The sequence below is a fragment of the Salmo salar genome, chromosome ssa22 (assembly GCF_905237065.1).
Source record: "Salmo salar chromosome ssa22, Ssal_v3.1, whole genome shotgun sequence".
NCBI lineage: Eukaryota > Metazoa > Chordata > Actinopteri > Salmoniformes > Salmonidae > Salmo > Salmo salar.
The window spans coordinates 55,203,995-55,224,699 of NC_059463.1; the positions used below are offsets into that span (position 1 = coordinate 55,203,995).

The window sequence follows — 20,705 nt, forward strand, 5'->3', positions numbered from 1 at the left end:
GCATGGGGCCCCAGATCCTCAAAAGGTTCAACAGCTGCACCATCGAGAGCATCCTGACCGGTTGCATCACCGCCTGGTATAGCAACTGCTTGGCATCTGACCGTAAGGCGCTACAGAGGGTAGTGCAAACGGCCCAGTACATCACTGGGGCCAAGTTTCCTGACATCCAGGACCTCTATACTAGACGGTGTCAGAGGAAGGCCCTAAACATTGTCAAAGACAAGTCACCCAAGTCATAGACTGTTCTCTCTGCTACCGCACGGCAAGCGGTACCGGTTACAGCAGGCCAAGGTAGGAGAGTCAGACACACACGTATGCAACAACATCACTCACACTTACTTCCAGCATTGGAGTTGTTGATTCTGAGGGTCGGGCGGATGGGAACAAGCATCCTCCTCCTCACGATGGCTGCAGAAGCTGGGGTCCTTGGGATGTGTTGCCTCCTCTGGATTTCAGGTCTTACCAATGCTTAATGTGACACTAGCTCAGGAGGCATGAATATTCAGCAGTACCATAACAGCATAGTTTATAATGAGACATCTCTCTCTCTCTCTCTCTCTCTCTCTCTCTCTCTCTCTCTCTCTCTCTCTCTCTCTCTGCCTCTGCCTCTGCCTCTCTCACACTCTCTGCCTCTGCCTCTGCCTCTGCCTCTGCCTCTCTCACACTCTCTCACTCTCTCTCTCTCTCTCTCTCTCTCTCTGTCTCTCTTTCTCTCTGCCTCTGCCTCTCTCACTCTCTCTCTCTCTCTCTCTCTCTGCCTCTCTCACACTCTCTCTCTCTCTCTCTCTCTCTCTCTCTCTGCGTCTGCCTCTCTCACTCTCTCTCTCTCTGCCTCTGCCTCTCTCACTCTCTCTCTCTCTCTCTCTGCCTCTGCCTCTCTCACACTCTCTCCCTCTCTCTCTCACTCTCTCTCTTCCTCTCTCTATCTCTCTCACACTCTCTGCCTCTGCCTCTGCCTCTGCCTCTCTCACACTCTCTCACTCTCTCTCTCTCTCTGTCTCTCTTTCTCTCTGCCTCTGCCTCTCACTCTCTCTCTCTCTCTCTCTCTCTCTCTGCCTCTCTCACACTCTCTCTCTCTCTCTCTCTCTCTCTCTCTCTCTCTCTGCCTCTGCCTCTCTCACTCTCTCTCTCTCTCTCTCTGCCTCTGCCTCTCTCACACTCTCTCCCTCTCTCTCTCGCTCTCTCTCTCCCTCTCTCTATCTCTCTCACTCTCTCTCTGCCTCTCTCACTCTCTCTCTCTGCCTCTGCCTCCCTCTCTCTCTCTCTGCCTCTGCCTCTCTCACTCTCTCTCTCTCTCTCTACTTCTGCCTCTCTCACTCTCTCTCTCTCTCTCTGCCTCGGCCTCTCTCACTCTCTCTCTCTCTGCCTCTGCCTCGCTCACACTCTCTCTCTCTCTCTCTCTCTCTCTCTCTCTCTCTCTGCCTCTGCCTCTCTCTCTCTCTCTCTCTCTCTCTCTCTACTTCTGACTCTCTCACTCTCTCTCTCTCTCCATCTACTTCTGACTCTCTCACTCTCTCACTCTCTCTCTGCCTCTGCCTCTCTCACTCTCTCTCTCTCTCTCTGCCTCTGCCTCGCTCACACTCTCTCTCTCTCTCTCTCTCTCGCTCTCTGCCTCTGCCTCTCTCACACTCTCTCTTTCTCTCTGCCTCTGCCTCTCTCTCACTCTCTCTCTCTCTCTGCCTCTGCCTCTCTCACACTCTCTCCCTCTCTCTCTCTCTCTCTCCCTCTCTCTCTCTCTCTCTCCCTCTCTCTCTCTCTCTCTCTCTCTCTCTCTCTCTCTGCTTCTGCCTCCCTCACTCTCTCTCTCTCTCTCTCTCTCTCTGCCTCTGCCTCTCTCACACTCTCTCTCTCTCTCTCTCTCTCTCTCTCTCTCTCTCTCTCTCGCTCTGCCTCTCTCACACTCTCTCCCCCTCTCTCTCTCTCTCTGCCTCTACCTCTGCTTCCTCTCTCTCTCTCTCTCTCTCTCTCTCTCTCTCTCTGCCTCTACCTCTGCCTCCTCTCTCTCTGTCTCTGCCCCTACCTCTGCCTCCTCTCTCTCTATCTCTCTGCCTCTGCCTCCGTCTCTCAATTCAATTCAATGAAATTCAAGGGGCTTTATTGACATGGGAAACATATGTATAAGTATATAATATATAAAAGTTAAATAAACAATAAAAATGAACAGTAAACATTCCACTCACAGAAATTCCAATATAATAAAGACATTACAAATGTAATATTATGTATATATACAGTGTTGTAATGATGTACAAACGGAAAATAAATAAGCATAAATATAGGTTGTATTTACAATGGTGTTTGTTCTTCACTGGTTGACCTTTTCTTGTGGCAACAGGTCACAAATCTTGCTGCTGTGATTGCACACTGTGGTATTTCACCCAGTAGATATGGGAGTTTATCAAAATTGGGTTTGTTTTCTAATTCTTTGTGGATCTGTGTAATCTGAGGGAAATATGTGTCTCTAATATGGTCATACATTAGGCAGGAGGTTGGGAAGTGCAGCTCAGTTTCCACCTCATTTTGTGGACAGTGTGCTGTGCACATAGTCTGTCTTCTCTTGAAAGCCAGGTCTGCCGAAGGCAACCTTTCTCAATGGCAAGGCTATGTTTACTGAGTCTGTACATAGTCAAAGCTTTCATTAAGTTTGGGTTAGTCACAGTGGTCAGGTATTCTGCCACTGTGTACTCTCTGTTTAGGGCCAAATAGCATTCTAGTTTGCTCTGTTTTTTTGTTAATTCTTTCCAATGTGTCAAGTAATTATCTTTTTGTTTTCTCATGATTTGGTTGGGTCTAATTGTGTTGCTGTCCTGGAGCTCTGTGGGGTCTGTTTGTGTTTGTGAACAGAGCCCCAGGACCTGCTTGCTTAGGGGACTCTTCTCCAGGTTCATCTCCCTGTAGGTGATGGCTTCGTTGTGGAAGGTTTGGGAATCGCTTCCTTTTAGGTGGTTGTAGAATGAAACGCTCTTTTCTGGATTTTGATAATTAGCGGGTATCGGCTTAATTCTGCTCTGCAAGCATTATTTGGTGTTTTACATTATACACAGAGGATATTTTTGCAGAATTTTGCATGCAGTCTCAATTTGGTGTTTGTCCCATTTTGTGAACTCTTGGTTGGTGAGTGGACCTCAGACCTCACAAACATAAAGGGCAATGGGTTCTATAACTGATTCAAGTATTTTTAGCCAGATCCTAATTGGTATGTCGAATTTTATGTTCCTTTTGATGGCATAGAATGCCCTTCTTGCCTTCTCTCTCTCTCTCTCTCTCGTTCTCGCTCTCACTGTTTATAATGAGGTTACATTGATGGAAATATGACTTGTCTGACATTTCTATAGTTGGATCAGCCAGATATATTTAGTTACATTAGCCATGCAGTCTACTGAATATAATATATTAACATCACACTGTGATCATTTAGGGAACACTTTATATATTATATTAACGTCTAGGGTTGCACATTTTGGGGAATATTCAAGGGTGTAAACTTTTCGTGGGAATTTAAGGAAATATATGGGAATTAACAGAAATATTTGCAAATTAATATTAATACCATTTAAATGTAGATGTTTTTTGCATTGGATATATTTACCATATCATATGGAGACAGAAACATAAACCTTTTACCTTATCATAAGTGGACATAATTGCAAATGATTAACTTCTGCCAATAGAAATAAAAAAAAAACTATTTAGTTACAATTTTAACTTAAATTAAATGAGTTGACTCTTCACATGGGATGATTTCACTGAACAACTAAAGAAAGGGAATATTGAATGATGCCCAATGATCCATCGCATCTCCCAAAAACGTTTTCAACATACATCTGTAAAATGATAGTCTTGTCTTCCTCTCAGGCTTCCATGACTTCTCCCTTGACCTCCTCAATGTCCACCTCTTGAACATCAGGCTGAGGCCTCATTTTCCAACCTTGTTGAGAATGGCTCGTTGTCAGGCTCAAAAAGCCAAACATTTTCCCGGATGGCCACCAATTTTTCAACCCTTGTATTGGTCAGCCTGTTGCGTGCTTTGGTGTGTGTTTTTCCCAAACAAGGACCTCTGAGCTCTGAGGCGGCTGATGTTGGTGGGATTGGTGGGATTTGGAGGATGATGGAGGCAACAGTGGAAAGAGCCTCAGATCCACAAAGTCCCTTCCACCAGGTGGCTGATGAGAAATGTTGACTGCCATATTGCATTTCCATCCCAAAGCCCTTGCTTGGAAGTGTACTTCGCCAGACTGCCAAGATCCTTGCCCTCATCCAGGCCAAGGTGGCGAGACACGGTAGAGATGACACCATAGGTCTTGTTGATCTCTGCACCAGACAGGATGCTCTTGCCAGCATACTTGGTGTCCAACATGTACGCTGTGGTGTGTATGGGCTTCAGGCAGAAGTCTTCACGCTTTTTGATGTATTTCAGAACTGCAGTTTCCTCTGCTTGGAGCAACAGTGAAGTGGGCAGGGCAGTATGGATTTCTCCTCTTACATCTGCAAGCAGAGTCTGAACATCAGACAGGATGGCATTGTCTCCCTCAATCTGTGCAATGGCTACTGCTATAGGTTTCAGGAGTTTCAGGTTGCTTACCACTCTCTCCCAAAATACATCATCCAGGAGGATCCTCTTGATGGGGCTGTCCATATCGGCAGACTGTGATATGGCCATTTCTTGGAGATACTCCTTCCCCTCCAGGAGACTGTCAAACATGACGACAACACCACCCCAACGGGTGTTGCTGGGTAGCTTCAATGAGGTGCTCTTATTCTTCTCACTTTGCTTGGTGAGGTAGATTGTTGCTATAACTTGATGACCCTTCACATACCTAACCATTTCCTTGGCTCTCTTGTAGACTGTATCCATTGTTTTCAGTGCCATGATGTCCTTGAGGATCAGATTCGATGCATGAGCAGCACAGCCAATGGGTTTGATGTGAGGGTAGGACTCCTCCACTTTAGACCAAGTAGCCTTCATGTTTGCAGCATTGTCTGTCACCAGTGCCAATACCTTCTGTGGTCCAAGGTAATTGATGACTGCCTTCAGCTCATCTGCAATGTAGAGACCAGTGTGTCTGTTGTCCCTTGTGTCTGTGCTCTTGTAGAATACTGGTTGAGGGGTGGAGATGATGTAGTTAATTATTCCTTGCCCACAAACATTCGACCACCCATCAGAGATGATTGCAATACATTCTGCTTTCTCTATGATTTTCTTGACCTTCACTTGAACTCTGTTGAACTCTGCATCCAGCAAATGAGTAGATAAAGCATGACTGGTTGGAGGGGTGTATGCTGGGCGAAGAACATTCAGAAATCTCTTCCAATACACGTTGCCTGTGAGCATCAGAGGTGAACCAGTTGCATACACAGCTCGAGCAAGACATTCATCAGCATTTCTCTGACTATGTTCCTCCATTGAGTCAAAAAAACGTCTGATTCCAGGAGGACCATGAGCTGTTGCTGTCAATAAGGTGTCTGATTCATAATTTTCACCTCGAATAGAAGTAGAGGGACTTTTGTCGGAGGTTGCTTGTTGTGAGCGCTGAGGGAACTTTATGCACTTGGCCAGATGATTCTGCATCTTTGTTGCATTATTCACATATGATTTGGCACAGTATTTGCAAATGTACACAGCTTTTCCTTCTATATTAGCTGCAGTGAAATGTCTCTACACATCAGATAGTGCCCGTGGAATTTTCCTGTAAAAAAACAAACAAATACAATTCCATGTACAGATAAATAGTTAAGCAGTTCGACTAAACAACTCCTTTGTAAGATAAATGTAAGTATGGAAGCAGGTGAATTAACACTCCTCAGCTAGCAGGCTCAAGCAAGCTAAAACCCACATGGTAGCAAAAACTAACTAGCATAAATTGTTAACAAGTTAGGAATGATTTAAACACACTTTGCTGTAGGCTACTATTTACTAGTTAACAAAAAGTCATGTATGCCATATAAAATATATTCACCCCACCCAGTATTGCAATCAAAACTTACCAGAAAGCATGTAGTCCTTGTCTCAGACAGTGTAGTATTGTGGGATCAATCGCATCTCATTAGTGTGCAAGATCTTGAGAATCAACTGTACATGTGATGGAAGAATGCACTGCGCATACAGAGGGTTGCATTTCCATTGAATTGGGGATAGTTTAACCTCTATGGGCTAGGTGGGACGCTAGCGTCCCCCCGTGGTGCACTCCATCAACAGCAGGTGCATTTCAAGAGCGGCAAATTTGAATCCAAATAAATGTCAAAATTCAAATTTTTCAAACATACAACTATTTTACACCCTTTGAAAGATAAACATCTCCTTAATCTAACCACGTTTTACGATTTCAAAAAGGTTTTACGGCGAAAGCATAAATTTAGAGTATGTTAGGACAGTACATTTACAACAGTTGTGTGTAATGTTTTGTCAATTCAAAGACAGGGTCACCAAAACCATAAAACCAGCTAAAATGATGCACTAACCTTTTACAATCTCCATCAGATGACACTCCTAGGACATTATGTTAGACAATGCATGCATTTTTAGTTCTATCAAGTTCATATTTATATCCAAAAACAGCGTTTTACTATGGCATTGATGTTGAGGAAATCGTTTCCCTCCAATAACCGGCAGTCAAGTCAACACCACAAATTAAATAATTAAAATTAGAAAACATTGGTAAAATATTATATTGTCATTTAAAGAATTATAGATTTACATCTCTTGAACGCAATCAACTTGCCAGATTTAAAAATAACCTTACTGGGAAATCACACTTTGCAATAATCTGAGCACTGCGCCCAGAAAAATACGCGTTGCGATACAGACTAGACATCATGTTGGGGAGATCTAAAATCGAAAATACTATGTAAATAATCCATTACCTTTGATTCTCTTCATCAGATGTCACTTCCAGGTATCACAGGTCCATAACGAATGTAGTTTTGTTCAAAAAAGCTCATCATTTATGTCCAAAAATCTCCGTCTTGTTAGCACATGATCTAAGCCAGCCGGACTTCTCGTCATGAACGAGGGGAAAAAATATATTTACGTTCGTTCAAACATGTCAAACGTTGTATAGCATAAATCATTAGGGCCTTTTTTAACCAGAACATGAATAATATTCAAGGTGGACGAATGCATACTCTTTTATAACGTATTGGAACGAGGGTACCCAACATGAACTCGCGGCGCCAGGTGTCTAATGGGCCATCATCGTTCCATGGCTCTTGTTCGGTCAGATCTCCCTCCAGAAGACTCAAAACACTTTGTAAAGGCTGGTGACATCTAGTGGAAGCAATAGGAAGTGCCAAAATATTCCTCAGCCCCTGTGTTTTTCAATGGGATAGGTTTAAAGGTAATACAATACATCAGGTATCCACTTCCTGTCAGAAAATGTCTCAGGGTTTTGCCTGCCAAATGAGTTCTGTTATACTCACAGACACCATTCAAACAGTTTTAGAAACTTTAGAGTGTTTTCTATCCATATATAATAAGTATATGCATATTCTAGTTACTGGGTAGGATTAGTAACCAGATTAAATCGGGTACATTTTTTTTATCCAGCCGTGCAAATACTGCCCCCTAGCCCTAACAGGTTAACCAAAATATGCCACAAGACCTAGAATTGCCTTATGTGTATCCCACAAAAAAAGGTTGACTTGTTATAAGCTAACTTTTTTGTTGAATTTATGCAAAATTCCCCAAAATTCCAGGGCTTAACTTCATACTATGCATTCCGGCCCTAAAATTCAGGAAATTTACTGGAAAGTTTCTGACCCTTTGCAACCCTATTAACCTCACACTGGGACCATTTAGGGAAAGCTTTATATAGTATCGTGTGTGGTCCTCGATCTCTCTCAATCTCTAACTCACCGTCTCTCTCTCTCTCCATGGCTTCTTTTTCATCTCTAGCTATGTCTTATTTTATCTCTATCCCTAACACCATTCCTACCATACCATTCTACCGTACCATGTATTCCTGCAATACCACTGTGCCGTACTATGCATTCCTGCCATACCACTGTACCGTACTATGCATTCCTGCCATACCACTGTACCGTACTATGCATTCCTGCCATACCACTGTACCGTACTATGCATTCCTGCCATACCACTGTACCGTACTATGCATTCCTGCCATACTACGTACCGAATGCATTCCTCCCATACCACTGTACCGTACTATGCATTCCTGCCATACCACTGTATCATACTATGCATTCCTGCCATACCACTGTACCGTACTATGCATTCCTGCCATACCACTGTACCATACAATGCATTCCTACCAAACCTCTATACCATACTATGTATTCCTGCCATACAACTGTATCATACTATGCATTCCTGCCATACTACTGTACTGTACTATGCATTCCTGCCATACCACTGTATCATACTATGCATTCCTACCATACCACTGTACCGTACTATGCATTCCTGCCATACCACTGTACCGTACTATGCATTCCTACCATACCACTGTACCGTACTATGCATTCCTGCCATACCACTGTACCGTACTATGCATTCCTGCCATACTACTGTACCGTACTATGCATTCCTGCCATACTACTGTACCGTACTATGCATTCCTACCATACCACAGTACCGTACTATGCATTCCTGCCATACAACTGTATCATACTATGCATTCCTGCCATACCACTGTACCGTACTATGCATTCCTGCCATACCACTGTATCATACTATGCATTCCTACCATACCACTGTACCGTACTATGCATTCCTGCCATACCACTGTACCGTACTATGCATTCCTGCCATACCACTGTATCATACTATGCATTCCTACCATACTACTGTACCATACTATGCATTCCTACCATACCACTGTACCGTACTATGCATTCCTGCCATACCACTGTACCATACTATGCATTCCTGCCATACTACTGTACCGTACTATGCATTCCTACCATACCACTGTACCGTACTATGCATTCCTGCCATACAACTGTATCATACTATGCATTCCTGCCATACCACTGTACCGTACTATGCATTCCTACCATACCACTGTACCGTACTATGCATTCCTGCCATACCACTGTACCATACTATGCATTCCAGCCCTCTTGATCTTCTACCAGTGACTTACTCCTTCCTCTCAGCTCCCAGTGGATCAGAGGGCTTTAACAGTGCTGCTCCAGGACTGTTGACTGACTCTTCTACCAGTACATATGTGATATTGTCTTTGAGTAGGACCTTCTTCTACCAGTACATATGTGATATTGTCTTTGAGTAGGGTCTTCTTCTACCAGTACATATGTGATATTGTCTTTGAGTAGGGTCTTCTTCTACCAGTACATATGTGATATTGTCTTTGAGTAGCTCATTAAAGTTGTGATAGGTTATTGCCTGTTAGAGGCCCCAGGGGGCAGACTTAGTGACTTGGAGACCCCAGGCAGAGGCCAGTCTGATGAAATGAAAGTTTGCATTTCCTGCAACAACAAAATTATGAAGATACAGCATCTGTATGTAATGAATCACCTGTAATCTATACCTCTTTAAGCCAGACACTACATTATCTCAGTATAATGGATGCTTTCTACATTTGTAAAGTAAAAAAGGTAATTATTGTGGTCCCTGAGTGGAGGGCTGTTTTGAATGGGCTGAGTGGAGAAATAGACAATTGTGGAGAATTTGTTTCATTCCAATGCTTTTGGCAACCCTTTCCAGGGACTAGGTTGCCTCAGGAGGGCTTCAGTTTGGATCAAGGCTGTGTTATGATCTGATTGGTAAGTCATGTCCGACAGGAACGGGATGATGATTTGGTCCAATTTAAATGGTGTGCTGACATGCTCTGACTTACTCAGATGTTTTCAGTGAACATGAAATTGGTCTGTGAAGATGGACATTTTATTCCTGGCAGATCAGATAGCGAGTGTAGGATGAGTAGAAATAGAAGGGTCTGCCGTTAAGTGAAACATCCCTGCATTGGTTTTGTAAAGAGATTCACAGTCTATGTCAGAATGTGATGTTACTGGCTAGATCTTCTGTAGTGTACTGTGGAGCTAAGTGATCTTACTTTGCTTATAAACTATGAACCTATGATGTAGACACCATTGGCATTATAGGCGGGATATTAAATATGATATCTCTCCTCTCCTCTTCCCTTCTCTGTATTTCAACTTGACAATGTCATACTCTTACTAAACCTCTCCTCTCTCTCTCTCTCTCCTACCTCTCTCTCCTCTCTCTCTCTCTCTCCTCCCTCTCTCTCTCTCTCTCTCTCTCTCTCTCTCTCTCTCTCTCTCTCTCTCTCTCTCTCTCTCTCTCTCTCTCCTCTCTCTCTCTCCCTTCCTCTCTCTCTCCTCCCCTCTCTCTCCTCCCTCTCTCTCTCTCTCCTCCCTCTCTCTCTCTCTCCTACCTCTCTCTCTCTCTCCTCCCTCTCTCCCTCCCTCTCTCCTCTCTCTCTCTCCTCTCTCCTACAGAAACACAAGGTGGACTTGTTCTACAAGCTGCGTCACGTGATGAATGAGCTGTTTGACCTTCGGAGACAGATGTTGTCTGGTCACCTGACCCAGGACCAGATCAAAGACGTCAAGAGACACATCACCATCCGCCTGGACTGGGGCAACGAGTAAGTTACCTTACCATTCAGCCTCACCTTAGAATAAAATAGATACTTTATTTTCCATCCAAACAAATACACAAACACAAGGCTGGGAGCAGCACCAGCAGACCAGTTACATCAACCAACTGAGCCATCAAACCACTCCCTCCTTGTAGCTTCAAACAACTGAGCCATCAAACCACTCCCTCCTTGCAGCTTCAACCAACTGAGCCATCAAACCACTCCCTCCTTGCAGCTTCAACCAACTGAGCCATCAAACCACTCCCTCCTTGTAGCTTCAAACAACTGAGCCATCAAACCACTCCCTCCTTGTAGCTTCAACCAACTGAGCCATCAAACCACTCCCTCCTTGCAGCTTCAACCAACTGAGCCATCAAACCACTCCCTCCTTGTAGCTTCAACCAACTGAGCCATCAAACCACTCCCTCCTTGTAGCTTCAAACAACTGAGCCATCAAACCACTCCCTCCTTGTAGCTTCAACCAACTGAGCCATCAAACCACTCCCTCCTTGTAGCTTCAAACAACTGAGCCATCAAACCACTCCCTCCTTGTAGCTTCAAACAACTGAGCCATCAAACCACTCCCCCCTTAACCTTGTCTTATCTTGCCCTCAACACTTAGACCTGAGACAACAGCTCACCTTGTTATATTAGTAGTGTCTGGGTGTCTGAGTATAAACAACCATGGCATTAGTGGAGTCTGAGACGGCCCCATATTATGTTCAGCTGCCAGCCAGCCAGCCAATGACTCATCCAGGTAGTCAGCCAGCCAGTGAGTCAGCCAGGTAGTCAGCCAGCCAGCTAGTCAGTCATCCAGGTAATCAGCCAGCCAGTCAGTCATCCAGGTAGTCAGGCAGCCAGTCAGCCAGCCAGTCAGCCAGCCAGTGTCAGCCAGGTAGTCAGCCAGTCAGTCATCCAGTCAGTCAGTCATCCAGGTAGTCAGCCTGCCAGTGAGTCAGCCAGCCAGTCAGTCAGCCAGTCAGTCAGTCATCTAGTCAGTCATCCAGGTAGTCAGTCAGTCATCCAATCAGCCAGTCAGTCATCCAGGTAGTCAGCCAGCCAGTGAGCCAGCCAGCCAGTGAATCAGTCAGCCAGCCAGTCAGTCATCCAGGTAGTCAGCCAGCCAGTCATCCTATGAGTCAGCCAGCCAGTCAGTCAGTCAGTCATCCAGGTAGTCAGTCATCCAGGTAGTCAGTCATCCAGGTAGTCAGCCAGTCAGTCAGTCAGTCAGTCAGTCAGTCAGTCATCCAGGTAGTCAGTCAGTCAGTCAGTCAGCCTGTCAGTCAGTCAGTCAGCCAGTCATCCAGTCAGTCAGTCAGCCAGCCTGCCAGTCATCCATTCAGCCAGCCAGTCAGTCAGCCAGCCATTCATCCAGTCAGCCAGCCAGTCAGTCAGTCAGTCAGTCAGTCATCCAGTCAGCCAGTCAGCCAGTCATCCATTCAGTCAGCCAGCCAGTCAGTCAGTCAGTCAGCCAGTCATCCATTCAGTCAGTCAGCCGGCCGGCCAGTCATCCGAGTAGTCAGCCGGCCAGTCAGCCAGCCAGCCAGTCAGTCAGTCATCCAGTCAGCCAGTCATCCATTCAGTCAGCCAGCCAACCAGTCAGTCAGTCAGTCATCCAGTCAGTCAGCCGGCCAGTCATCCGAGTAGTCAGCCGGCCAGTCATCCAGCCAGCCAGTCACGTCTCTGCTCTGTGTAGACTAGATCACTTTCTGTTCTGTCCCACTCTCCTCTGACAGCATCCTACTGATCGCACCTAACACATACACACAAACCCACATATGCAGGCACTCCCAACACAGACTCAGGAGTACGCACACGGTCAGGCAGACAGACACACACACACACACACACACACACACACACACACACACACACACACACACACACACACACACACACACACACACACACACACACACACACACACACACACACACACACACACACACACACACACACACACACACACCTCTGCAACACGATATTGTCAACAGCCAGCCTGGCCCTCATTACCAGTCTGGGTAAATGTCCATAGACACTCCTCTAATGAATCTCATTATCATCATGCTGTTGAAGTGATTCAGTCAAAATCCCCTAGCCTCCGTTTATCTGGCTTCTCAGACACACACACACACACACACTCACGCACACGCTCACGCACACACACACACACACACACACACACACACACACACACACACACACACACACACACACACACACACACACACACACACACACACACACACACACACACACACACACACACAGGTTATATAAGACTGCAGGAGGATAATTCCCTGCTGCTCACTGAGAAAGGTGTATGGTATAGAATGAATAAACCCACTGGCACTTAGAACTCTCCTCATCTCTCCATCCAATTCTATCCAAAAGGGCTTTATTGACATGGGAAACATGTTAACGTTGCCAAAGCAAGTGAAATAGGTAATAAACAAAAGAGAAATAAACAATGAAAAAATTTACATTAAACATTACACTCACAAAAGTTCCAAAAGAATAATAAAGATTTCAAATGTCATGTTATGTCTATATACAGTGTTGTAACGATGTGGAAATAGTTAAACTGCAAAAGTGAAAATAAATCAACATAAATATGGGTTGTATTTACAATGGTGTTTGTTCTTCACTGGTTGCCCTTTTTTTGTGGCAACAGGTCACAAATCTTGCTGCTGTGATGGCACACTGTGATATTTCACCCAGTAGATATGGGAGTTTGTCTTCTAAATCTTTGTGGATCTGTGTAATCTGAGGGAAATATGTCTCTCTAATATGAGCATCCATCCCTCCCTCCCTCCCTTCCCTCCCTCCCCCCCGCGTGTCTCTCTTGCTCCCTCCCTCTCCTCTCCTCTCTCTTCCCGTGTCTCTCTTGCTCCCTCTCTCTCCTATCATCTCCTCTCTCTCCACCCGTGTCTCTCTTGATCCCTCCCTTCCCTCCCTCTCTCTCCCCCGCGTCTCTCTTGCTCCCTCCCTTCCCTCCCTCTCTCCCCCCACGTCTCTCTTGCTCCCTCCCTCCCTCCCTTCCCCCTCTCTCTCCCCCGCGTCTCTCTTGCTCCCTCCCTTCCCTTCCTCTCTCCCCCCACGTCTCTCTTGCTCCCTCCCTCCCTTCCCCCCTCTCTCTCCCCGCGTCTCTCTTGCTCCCTCCCTCTCCTCTCCTCTCTCTCCCCCGTGTCTCTCCTCTCCTCTCCTCTCCTCTCCTCTCCTCTCCTCTCCTCTCCTCTCCTCTCCTCTCCTCTCCTCTCCTCTCCTCTCCTCTCCTCTCCTCTCCTCTCCTCTCCTCTCCTCTCCTCTCTCTCTCCCCGTGTCTCTCCTCTCCTCTCCTCTCCTCTCCTCTCCTCTCCTCTCCTCTCCTCTCCTCTCCTCTCCTCTCTCTCCCCCGTGTCTCTCCTCTCCTCTCCTCTCTCTCCCCCCGTGTCTCTCTTGCTCCCTCCCTCCCTCCCTGTCCTCTCCTCAACAGACACCTGGGCCTGGACCTCGTACCCAGGAAGGAGTTTGAAATGGTGGATGCAGACCAGATCAGCGTCTCAGACTTATACAAAATGGTAGGTACCACTGACCACTGTAGAGACTTATACAAAATGGTAGGTACCACTGACCACTGTAGAGACTTATACAAAATGGTAGGTACCACTGACCACTGTAGAGACTTATACAAAATGGTAGGTACCACTGACCACTGTAGAGACTTATACAAAATGGTAGGTACCACTGACCACTGTAGAGACTTATACAAACTGGTAGGTACCACTGACCACTGTAGAGACTTATACAGAATGTTAGGTACCACTGACCACTGTAGAGACTTATACAAACTGGTAGGTACCACTGACCACTGTAGAGACTTATACAAAATGGTAGGTACCACTGACCACTGTAGAGACTTATACAACATGGTAGGTACCACTGACCACTGTAGAGACTTATACAAAATGGTAGGTACCACTGACCACTGTAGAGACTTATACAAAATGGTAGGTACCACTGACCACTGTAGAGACTTATACAACATGGTAGGTACCACTGACCACTGTAGAGACTTATACAGAATGGTAGGTACCACTGACCACTGTAGAGACTTATACAACATGGTAGGTACCACTGACCACTGTAGAGACTTATACAAACTGGTAGGTACCACTGACCACTGTAGAGACTTATACAAACTGGTAGGTATAACGTTACCACTTACCACTGTTTTGTTTTCCTACAAAAGTTGAATGAACTGACTATAAGCATCTGCTCAATAACCTAAATGTAAATGGTAGGTACCACTGGGCCGACTGTGTGCGGCACGCACTAGAGTCATGACGATGTCCTGCTGTTGCTTAGTGACTGTTGCTGGTGTATGGTACATTGTCCAATAAAACACACCCTTATGTATGGTACGTGTATGGAAGAAGCAGAAACCTCTGCAGTAGCTGGAGCTGGAAGTGCAACTAGATATTTTGTCTTAAAAAGTGATGATTTACACATTAATCATATTCAGTGTAGCCATAACAGCAGCTAAACTACACTGAACAAAAATATAAATACAGCATGTAAAGTGTTGGTCCCATGTTTCATGAGCTGAAATAAAAGTTCCCAGACATTTTTCCATATACACTAAAAAACTTACGGATCTCAAATGTTGTGCACAAATTTGTTCACATCTCTGTTAGTGAACATTTCTCCTTTGCTAAAATAATCCATCCACCTGACAGGTGTGGCATATTAAGAAGCTGATTAAACAGCATGATCATTATACAGGTGCACCTTGTGCTGGGGACAATAAAAGGCCACTCTAAAATGTGCGGACAAAATCATTCTGATTGGCTGGGTTGGCTCCCCGATGTGTGGGCCTGGCTCCCAGGTGGGTGGGCCTATGCCCAGTCATGTGAAATCCATAGATTAGGGCCTAATGCATTTATTTCAATTGACTGATTTCCTTATATGAACTGTAACTCAGTAAAATTGTGAAATTGTTGCATGTTGCATTTATATTTTTGTTCAGTATATAACAGGTACAGTAGACATAATTGTGTTGTTTGAGCTATTTTTGATTAATGACAACTGTCATCGCAGCAACAAAACAATGATGAGCCAATTATGTATTTGTTGCAACAGGTCAATCGTTTAGTTAGTTGAATATCTGGAGCACAAAAACAGAATAGTGAATGGGAGGGAGACATTGGCAATATGATGATTGTATCTGATGAGAGTGTCTGCCCTGGCCTTGCTCCCAGCTCTGGGGTGGTGCTGAGTCTGATGAGAGTGTCTGCCCTGGCCTTGCTCCCAGCTCTGGGGTGGTGCTGAGTCTGATGAGAGTGTCTGCCCTGGCCTTGCTCCCAGCTCTGGGGTGGTACTGAGTCTGATGAGAGTGTCTGCCCTGGCCTTGCTCCCAGCTCTGGGGTGGTGCTGAGTCTGATGAGAGTGTCTGCCCTGGCCTTGCTCCCAGCTCTGGGGTGGTACTGAGTCTGATGAGGGTGTCTGCCCTGGCCTTGCCCCTAGCTCTGGGGGTATTGCTGAGGTAAAGGCATTGTGCTACAGCCCTGGCAAAGTGACCGGCTTGGCCGGAGGACTGAATGGTAGAAGGAGAAAGACATCTACAGATGTAGGATCTTAATTTGATCACCCTGTTGGAAGAGAACTGTCCTTCTATGCAGGACATGTCAAACATGTAGTGTATTTGAGGGTTAAAAAGGTTTCTGAAGTTTGTAATTTCCACTTGGAAATGTCAGACTTGATTTTCCCTTATGAAAAATGCATCAACTCCTACAGAAATGTTCATTAATTATAATCCACGTAATAATTCACATTTACTCTTGCTGCAGGATTATTTTCCTGCTGTAGCAATCTGGTTCAAATTAAGATCCTACATCTGATGTCAGAGGTACAGCAAAGTGGTGGGGATGGGGAGAGCGAGACCTTGGCACCATGGCAGGAGGCAGGGTAACTGGGGGATGCCTAGTGTTAATGGACACTCACATCTAAGACAGGATAGAAGTAGATGGAAGTGGGTAGTGCTGGCAGATATGACACATGGCAGGGGGGGGGCACGAGAAGAGAGGAGGACGGAGGGTCTCTGAGGAATGATGGCAGGCGATAATGGGTACTTGGGTTGTAGGTGTGGAGAGATTACAGTAGCTCTCACCTCGGGGAGGGTGGAGGTAGAGGGTAGGGTGGAGGGTAGGGGAGAGGTAGAGGGTGGGGGAGAGGGGAAGATGGTAGGAGTGAGGGGAGGGGGAGAGGGTGCGGGAGAGGGTAGAGGGGAGAGGTAGAGCGGAGGGAGAGAGGGGAGGGAGGGAGAGAGGGAAGGGGAGGGGTAGAGGGAGGAGAGGCAGGAAAGAGGGGAGGGGTGGAGGGAGGAGAGAGGGGAGGGGTAGAGGGAGGATAGGGGTAGACGATAAGGGAGTGGGTAGAGGGAGGAGAGGGAGGAAAGAGGGGAGGGGTGGAGGGAGGAGAGGCAGGAAAGAGGGGAGGGGTGGAGGGAGGAGAGGGGTAGACGATAAGGGAGTGGGTAGAGGGAGGAGAGGGAGGAAAGAGGGGAGGGGTGGAGGGAGGAGAGGCAGGAAAGAGGGGAGGGGTGGAGGGAGGAGAGAGGGGTGGGGTAGAGGGATGATAGGGGTAGACGATAAGGGAGAGGGTAGAGGGAGGATAGGGGTAGATGATAAGGGAGAGGGTAGAGAGAGGATAGGGGTAAACGATAAGGGAGAGGGTAGAGAGAGGATAGGGGTAGACGATAAGGGAGAGGGTAGAGTGAGGATAGGGGTCGACGATATGGGAGAGGGTAGAGGGAGGATAGGGGTAGACGATAAGGGAGAGGGTAGAGGGAGGATAGGGGTAGACGATAAGGGAGAGGGTAGAGGGAGGATAGGGGTAGACGATAAGAGAGAGGGTAGAGGGAGGATAGGAGATGTTGGGTATGATGCTTCTCACCTTGGATCTCGCCCCGAATAAAAGCTAAAGGGAGGAGAGAGGGATGAGAGGGTGGAGAGGGGGAAGAGAGGGTGCAAAAGGTGTGGAGAGAGGAAAGAGAGTGTGAAGAGGGGGAAGAGAGGGGGAAGAGAGGGTAGAGAAGGCGTGGAGAGAGGAAAGAGAGGGTGGAGAGGGGGAAGAGAGGGGGAAGAGAGGGTGGAGAGAGGGTGGAGAGGGGGGAAGAGAAGGTGGAGAGGGGAAGAGAGTGTGGAGAGGGGGGAAGAGAGGGTGGAGAAGGCGTGGAGAGAGTAAAGAGAGAGTAGAGAGGGGGAAGAGAGGGTGGAGAGGGGGAAGAGAGTAAAGAGAGAGTAGAGAGGGGGAAGAGAGGGTGGAGAGGGGGAAGAGAGGGGGAAGAGAGGGTGGAGAAGGCGTGGAGAGAGGAAAGAGAGGGTGGAGAGGGGGAAGAGAGGGTGGAGAGGGGGAAGAGAGGGTGGAGAAGGCATGGAGAGAGGAAAGAGAGGGTGGAGAGGGGAAGAGAGGGTGGAGAGGGGGAAGAGAGGGGGAGGAGAGGGTGGAGAAGGCAAAGAGAGGGTGGAGAGGGGGAAGAGAGGGGTGGAGAGAGTGAAGAGAGGGGGTGGAGAGGGGGAAGAGAGGGGGAAGAGAGGGGGGGAGAGGGGGGAGAGAGGGTGGAGTTGCCTTGTTTGGATGATGCCTTTCACCCTGTATCTCTTCTCTACACTCAGAGAGAGACGGCAAGATAAACAAGACAAAACACCAAAACACATTGACCTCTCTTACTCTCTCTTTATCTCAGCTTGGATCTATGAAGTAGATATATCTATCACTGTATTACCTTCGCCTTGTGTTTCTACTCAAGGTACTATGAATTATGGGATGACATTGGGTTTATTCTGTTCCTGTGCACTGTTCTGAGTGGTGATTCAGCGTCTCACAGTCACTGTCTTATTCTGACAGCCTGTCTCGCTCCCTCTTGCCCTGTCTTATCCTCCCAACATGCTGTGCTCTGCTCTGCCTGGGGCGTCCCCGGCCTATCGTACCGCCTCATACTCACAATGCCCTGACAACCAACCACGGCTTAGCGCTGCTGCACTCTAAGCAAATGAAACATGTACATATTGCCAAGGTTTTGCTATCTGATTCACAATCAAAAGAGGATGACTAACTGAGGATCTCTCTCTCCTCTCTTTCTTTCTCTCTTTCTCTCTCTCTCCTCTCTTTCATCTTCTTTCTCTCTCTATCTCTCTTTCTATCTCTCTCTCATTTCTCTCTCTTTCCTCTCTCACTCTCTCCTCTTTTCTATCTCTATCTCTCTCTCTTCTTTTCTTTCATGTCTTTGCAGCATCTGTCCAGCAGACACAGTGTCCAGCAAAGCACAACCCAGGTACAACATACTCTCTGCAGTTGCTATCATGCACACATTGTCACTACTGCATGAAAATGACCATCACAATGCATACATCATGTTATCTAATTATCTATGTACAATAATGCACATATAATATAACATGCCCTGAGGTTTCCTGTCCTGTCCCGTGCCCACAGGTTTCCTGTTCCCCGTCCTGTCTCGTCCCCACAGGGTGACAATGTCCCTGTCCTGTCTCGTCCCCACAGGTTTCTTGTTCCCTGTCCTGTCTCGTCCCCACAGGGTGACAATGTCCCTGTCCTGTCTCGTCCCCACAGGTTTCCTGTTCCCTGTCCTGTCTCTCCCCACAGATTTACTATTCCCTGTCCTGTCTCGTCCCCACAGGTTTACTATTCCCTGTCCTGTCTCGTCCCCACAGGGTGACAATGTCCCTGTCCTGTCTCGTCCCCACAGGGTGACTGTATCCCTGTCCTGTCTCGTCCCCACAGGTTTACTATTCCCTGTCCTGTCTCGTCCCCACAGGGTGACAATGTCCCTGTCCTGTCTCGTCCCCACAGGGTGACAGTATCCCTGTCCTGTCTCGTCCCCACAGGTTTACTATTCCCTGTCCTGTCTCATCCCCACAGGGTGACTGTATCCCTGTCCTGTCTCGTCCCCACAGGTTTACTATTCCCTGTCCTGTCTCGTCCCCACAGGGTGACAATGTCCCTGTCCTGTCTCGTCCCCACAGGGTGACAGTATCCCTGTCCGGTCTCGTCCCCACAGGTTTCCTGTTCCCTGTCCGGTCTCGTCCCCACAGGTTTACTGTTCCCTGTCCTGTCTTGTCCCCACAGGGTGGAATGTCCCTGTCCTGTCTCGTTCTCACAAGTTTACTGTTCCCTGTCCTGTCTCATCCCCACAGGGTGACTGTATCCCTGTCCTGTCTCGTCCCCACAGGTTTACTATTCCCTGTCCTGTCTCGTCCCCACAGGGTGACAATGTCCCTGTCCTGTCTCGTCCCCACAGGGTGACTGTATCCCTGTCCTGGCTCGTCCCCACAGGGTGACAGAATACCTGTCAGGTTGAAGTCACCCAGTATGAAGAAACACACAAAACGAGTTACACAGCGCTTTTAACATGTTCATTTATACAGTAATTAGTATTCAACATGTCCTCACCTGGGATTTGAACTCACAACCGATTGGTTTAATGACGTTCCAATCTTCCTGCTACGCCACCATATCTCTGTTGATTATTGTTTAATATCAATATTCTCTCATCATTGATTGATTTGCTTATTTAAGCATTTTTTGTTTTTTCTGTATAGTTGTCTAATGTTGGTGGGGCATTTTACTCTGTTTTAATGGTACTCCTGAAAATAAAATAGTTTTTCTTGAGTGTACATTTAGCAGAGCTGAGATTTACACTGAAGTGCAAAGTGTAACAATACAGGTGAAATCAGTTATTGACACAGACGTGATGGTGTAGCAGGAAGATTGGAATGCTGTGAACCAAGAGGTTGTGAGTTTAAATCCCAGGTGAGGACATGATGAATACTAATTACTGTATAAATGAACATGCACAACATGTATGTAAAATGTGTAAGTTGAAAGACCATGTTAAAAGTACTGTGTGTGTGTGGAACTAATTCCACAGCCTTTTTTGTTTGTAAAAAAATGGCAAAATAATAATTTGTAGTTGAGACAAATTGAGTAAACACATCATTTTAAGTTGACTACATTTTTGCCTACGTTTTCTCATGTTGGAGCTAAGTTTGAGCCAACTAAAAATTTTAAATTCAGGTAACACTTTTACCGACAAGTGAATTAAGTAAACAAGAAAAAAGGCTG

The 20,705-nt window shown here is 46.5% G+C and overlaps 1 protein-coding gene across 19 annotated transcripts in view; it reads left to right on the top strand.

Moving 5' to 3' along the window:
• The window catches only part of dock3 (dedicator of cytokinesis 3), a 371,769-nt gene that overhangs the window by 233,996 nt on the left and 117,068 nt on the right, over positions 1-20,705 (top strand). For all 19 annotated transcript variants that reach the window (XM_045705089.1, XM_045705091.1, XM_045705090.1 and 16 more), the window contains exons 6-8: positions 10,438-10,586; positions 14,056-14,140; positions 18,853-18,894. In XM_045705089.1, coding sequence (XP_045561045.1) covers positions 10,438-10,586; positions 14,056-14,140; positions 18,853-18,894 — 276 coding nt within the window. The remainder of the gene's footprint in view (positions 1-10,437; positions 10,587-14,055; positions 14,141-18,852; positions 18,895-20,705) is intronic.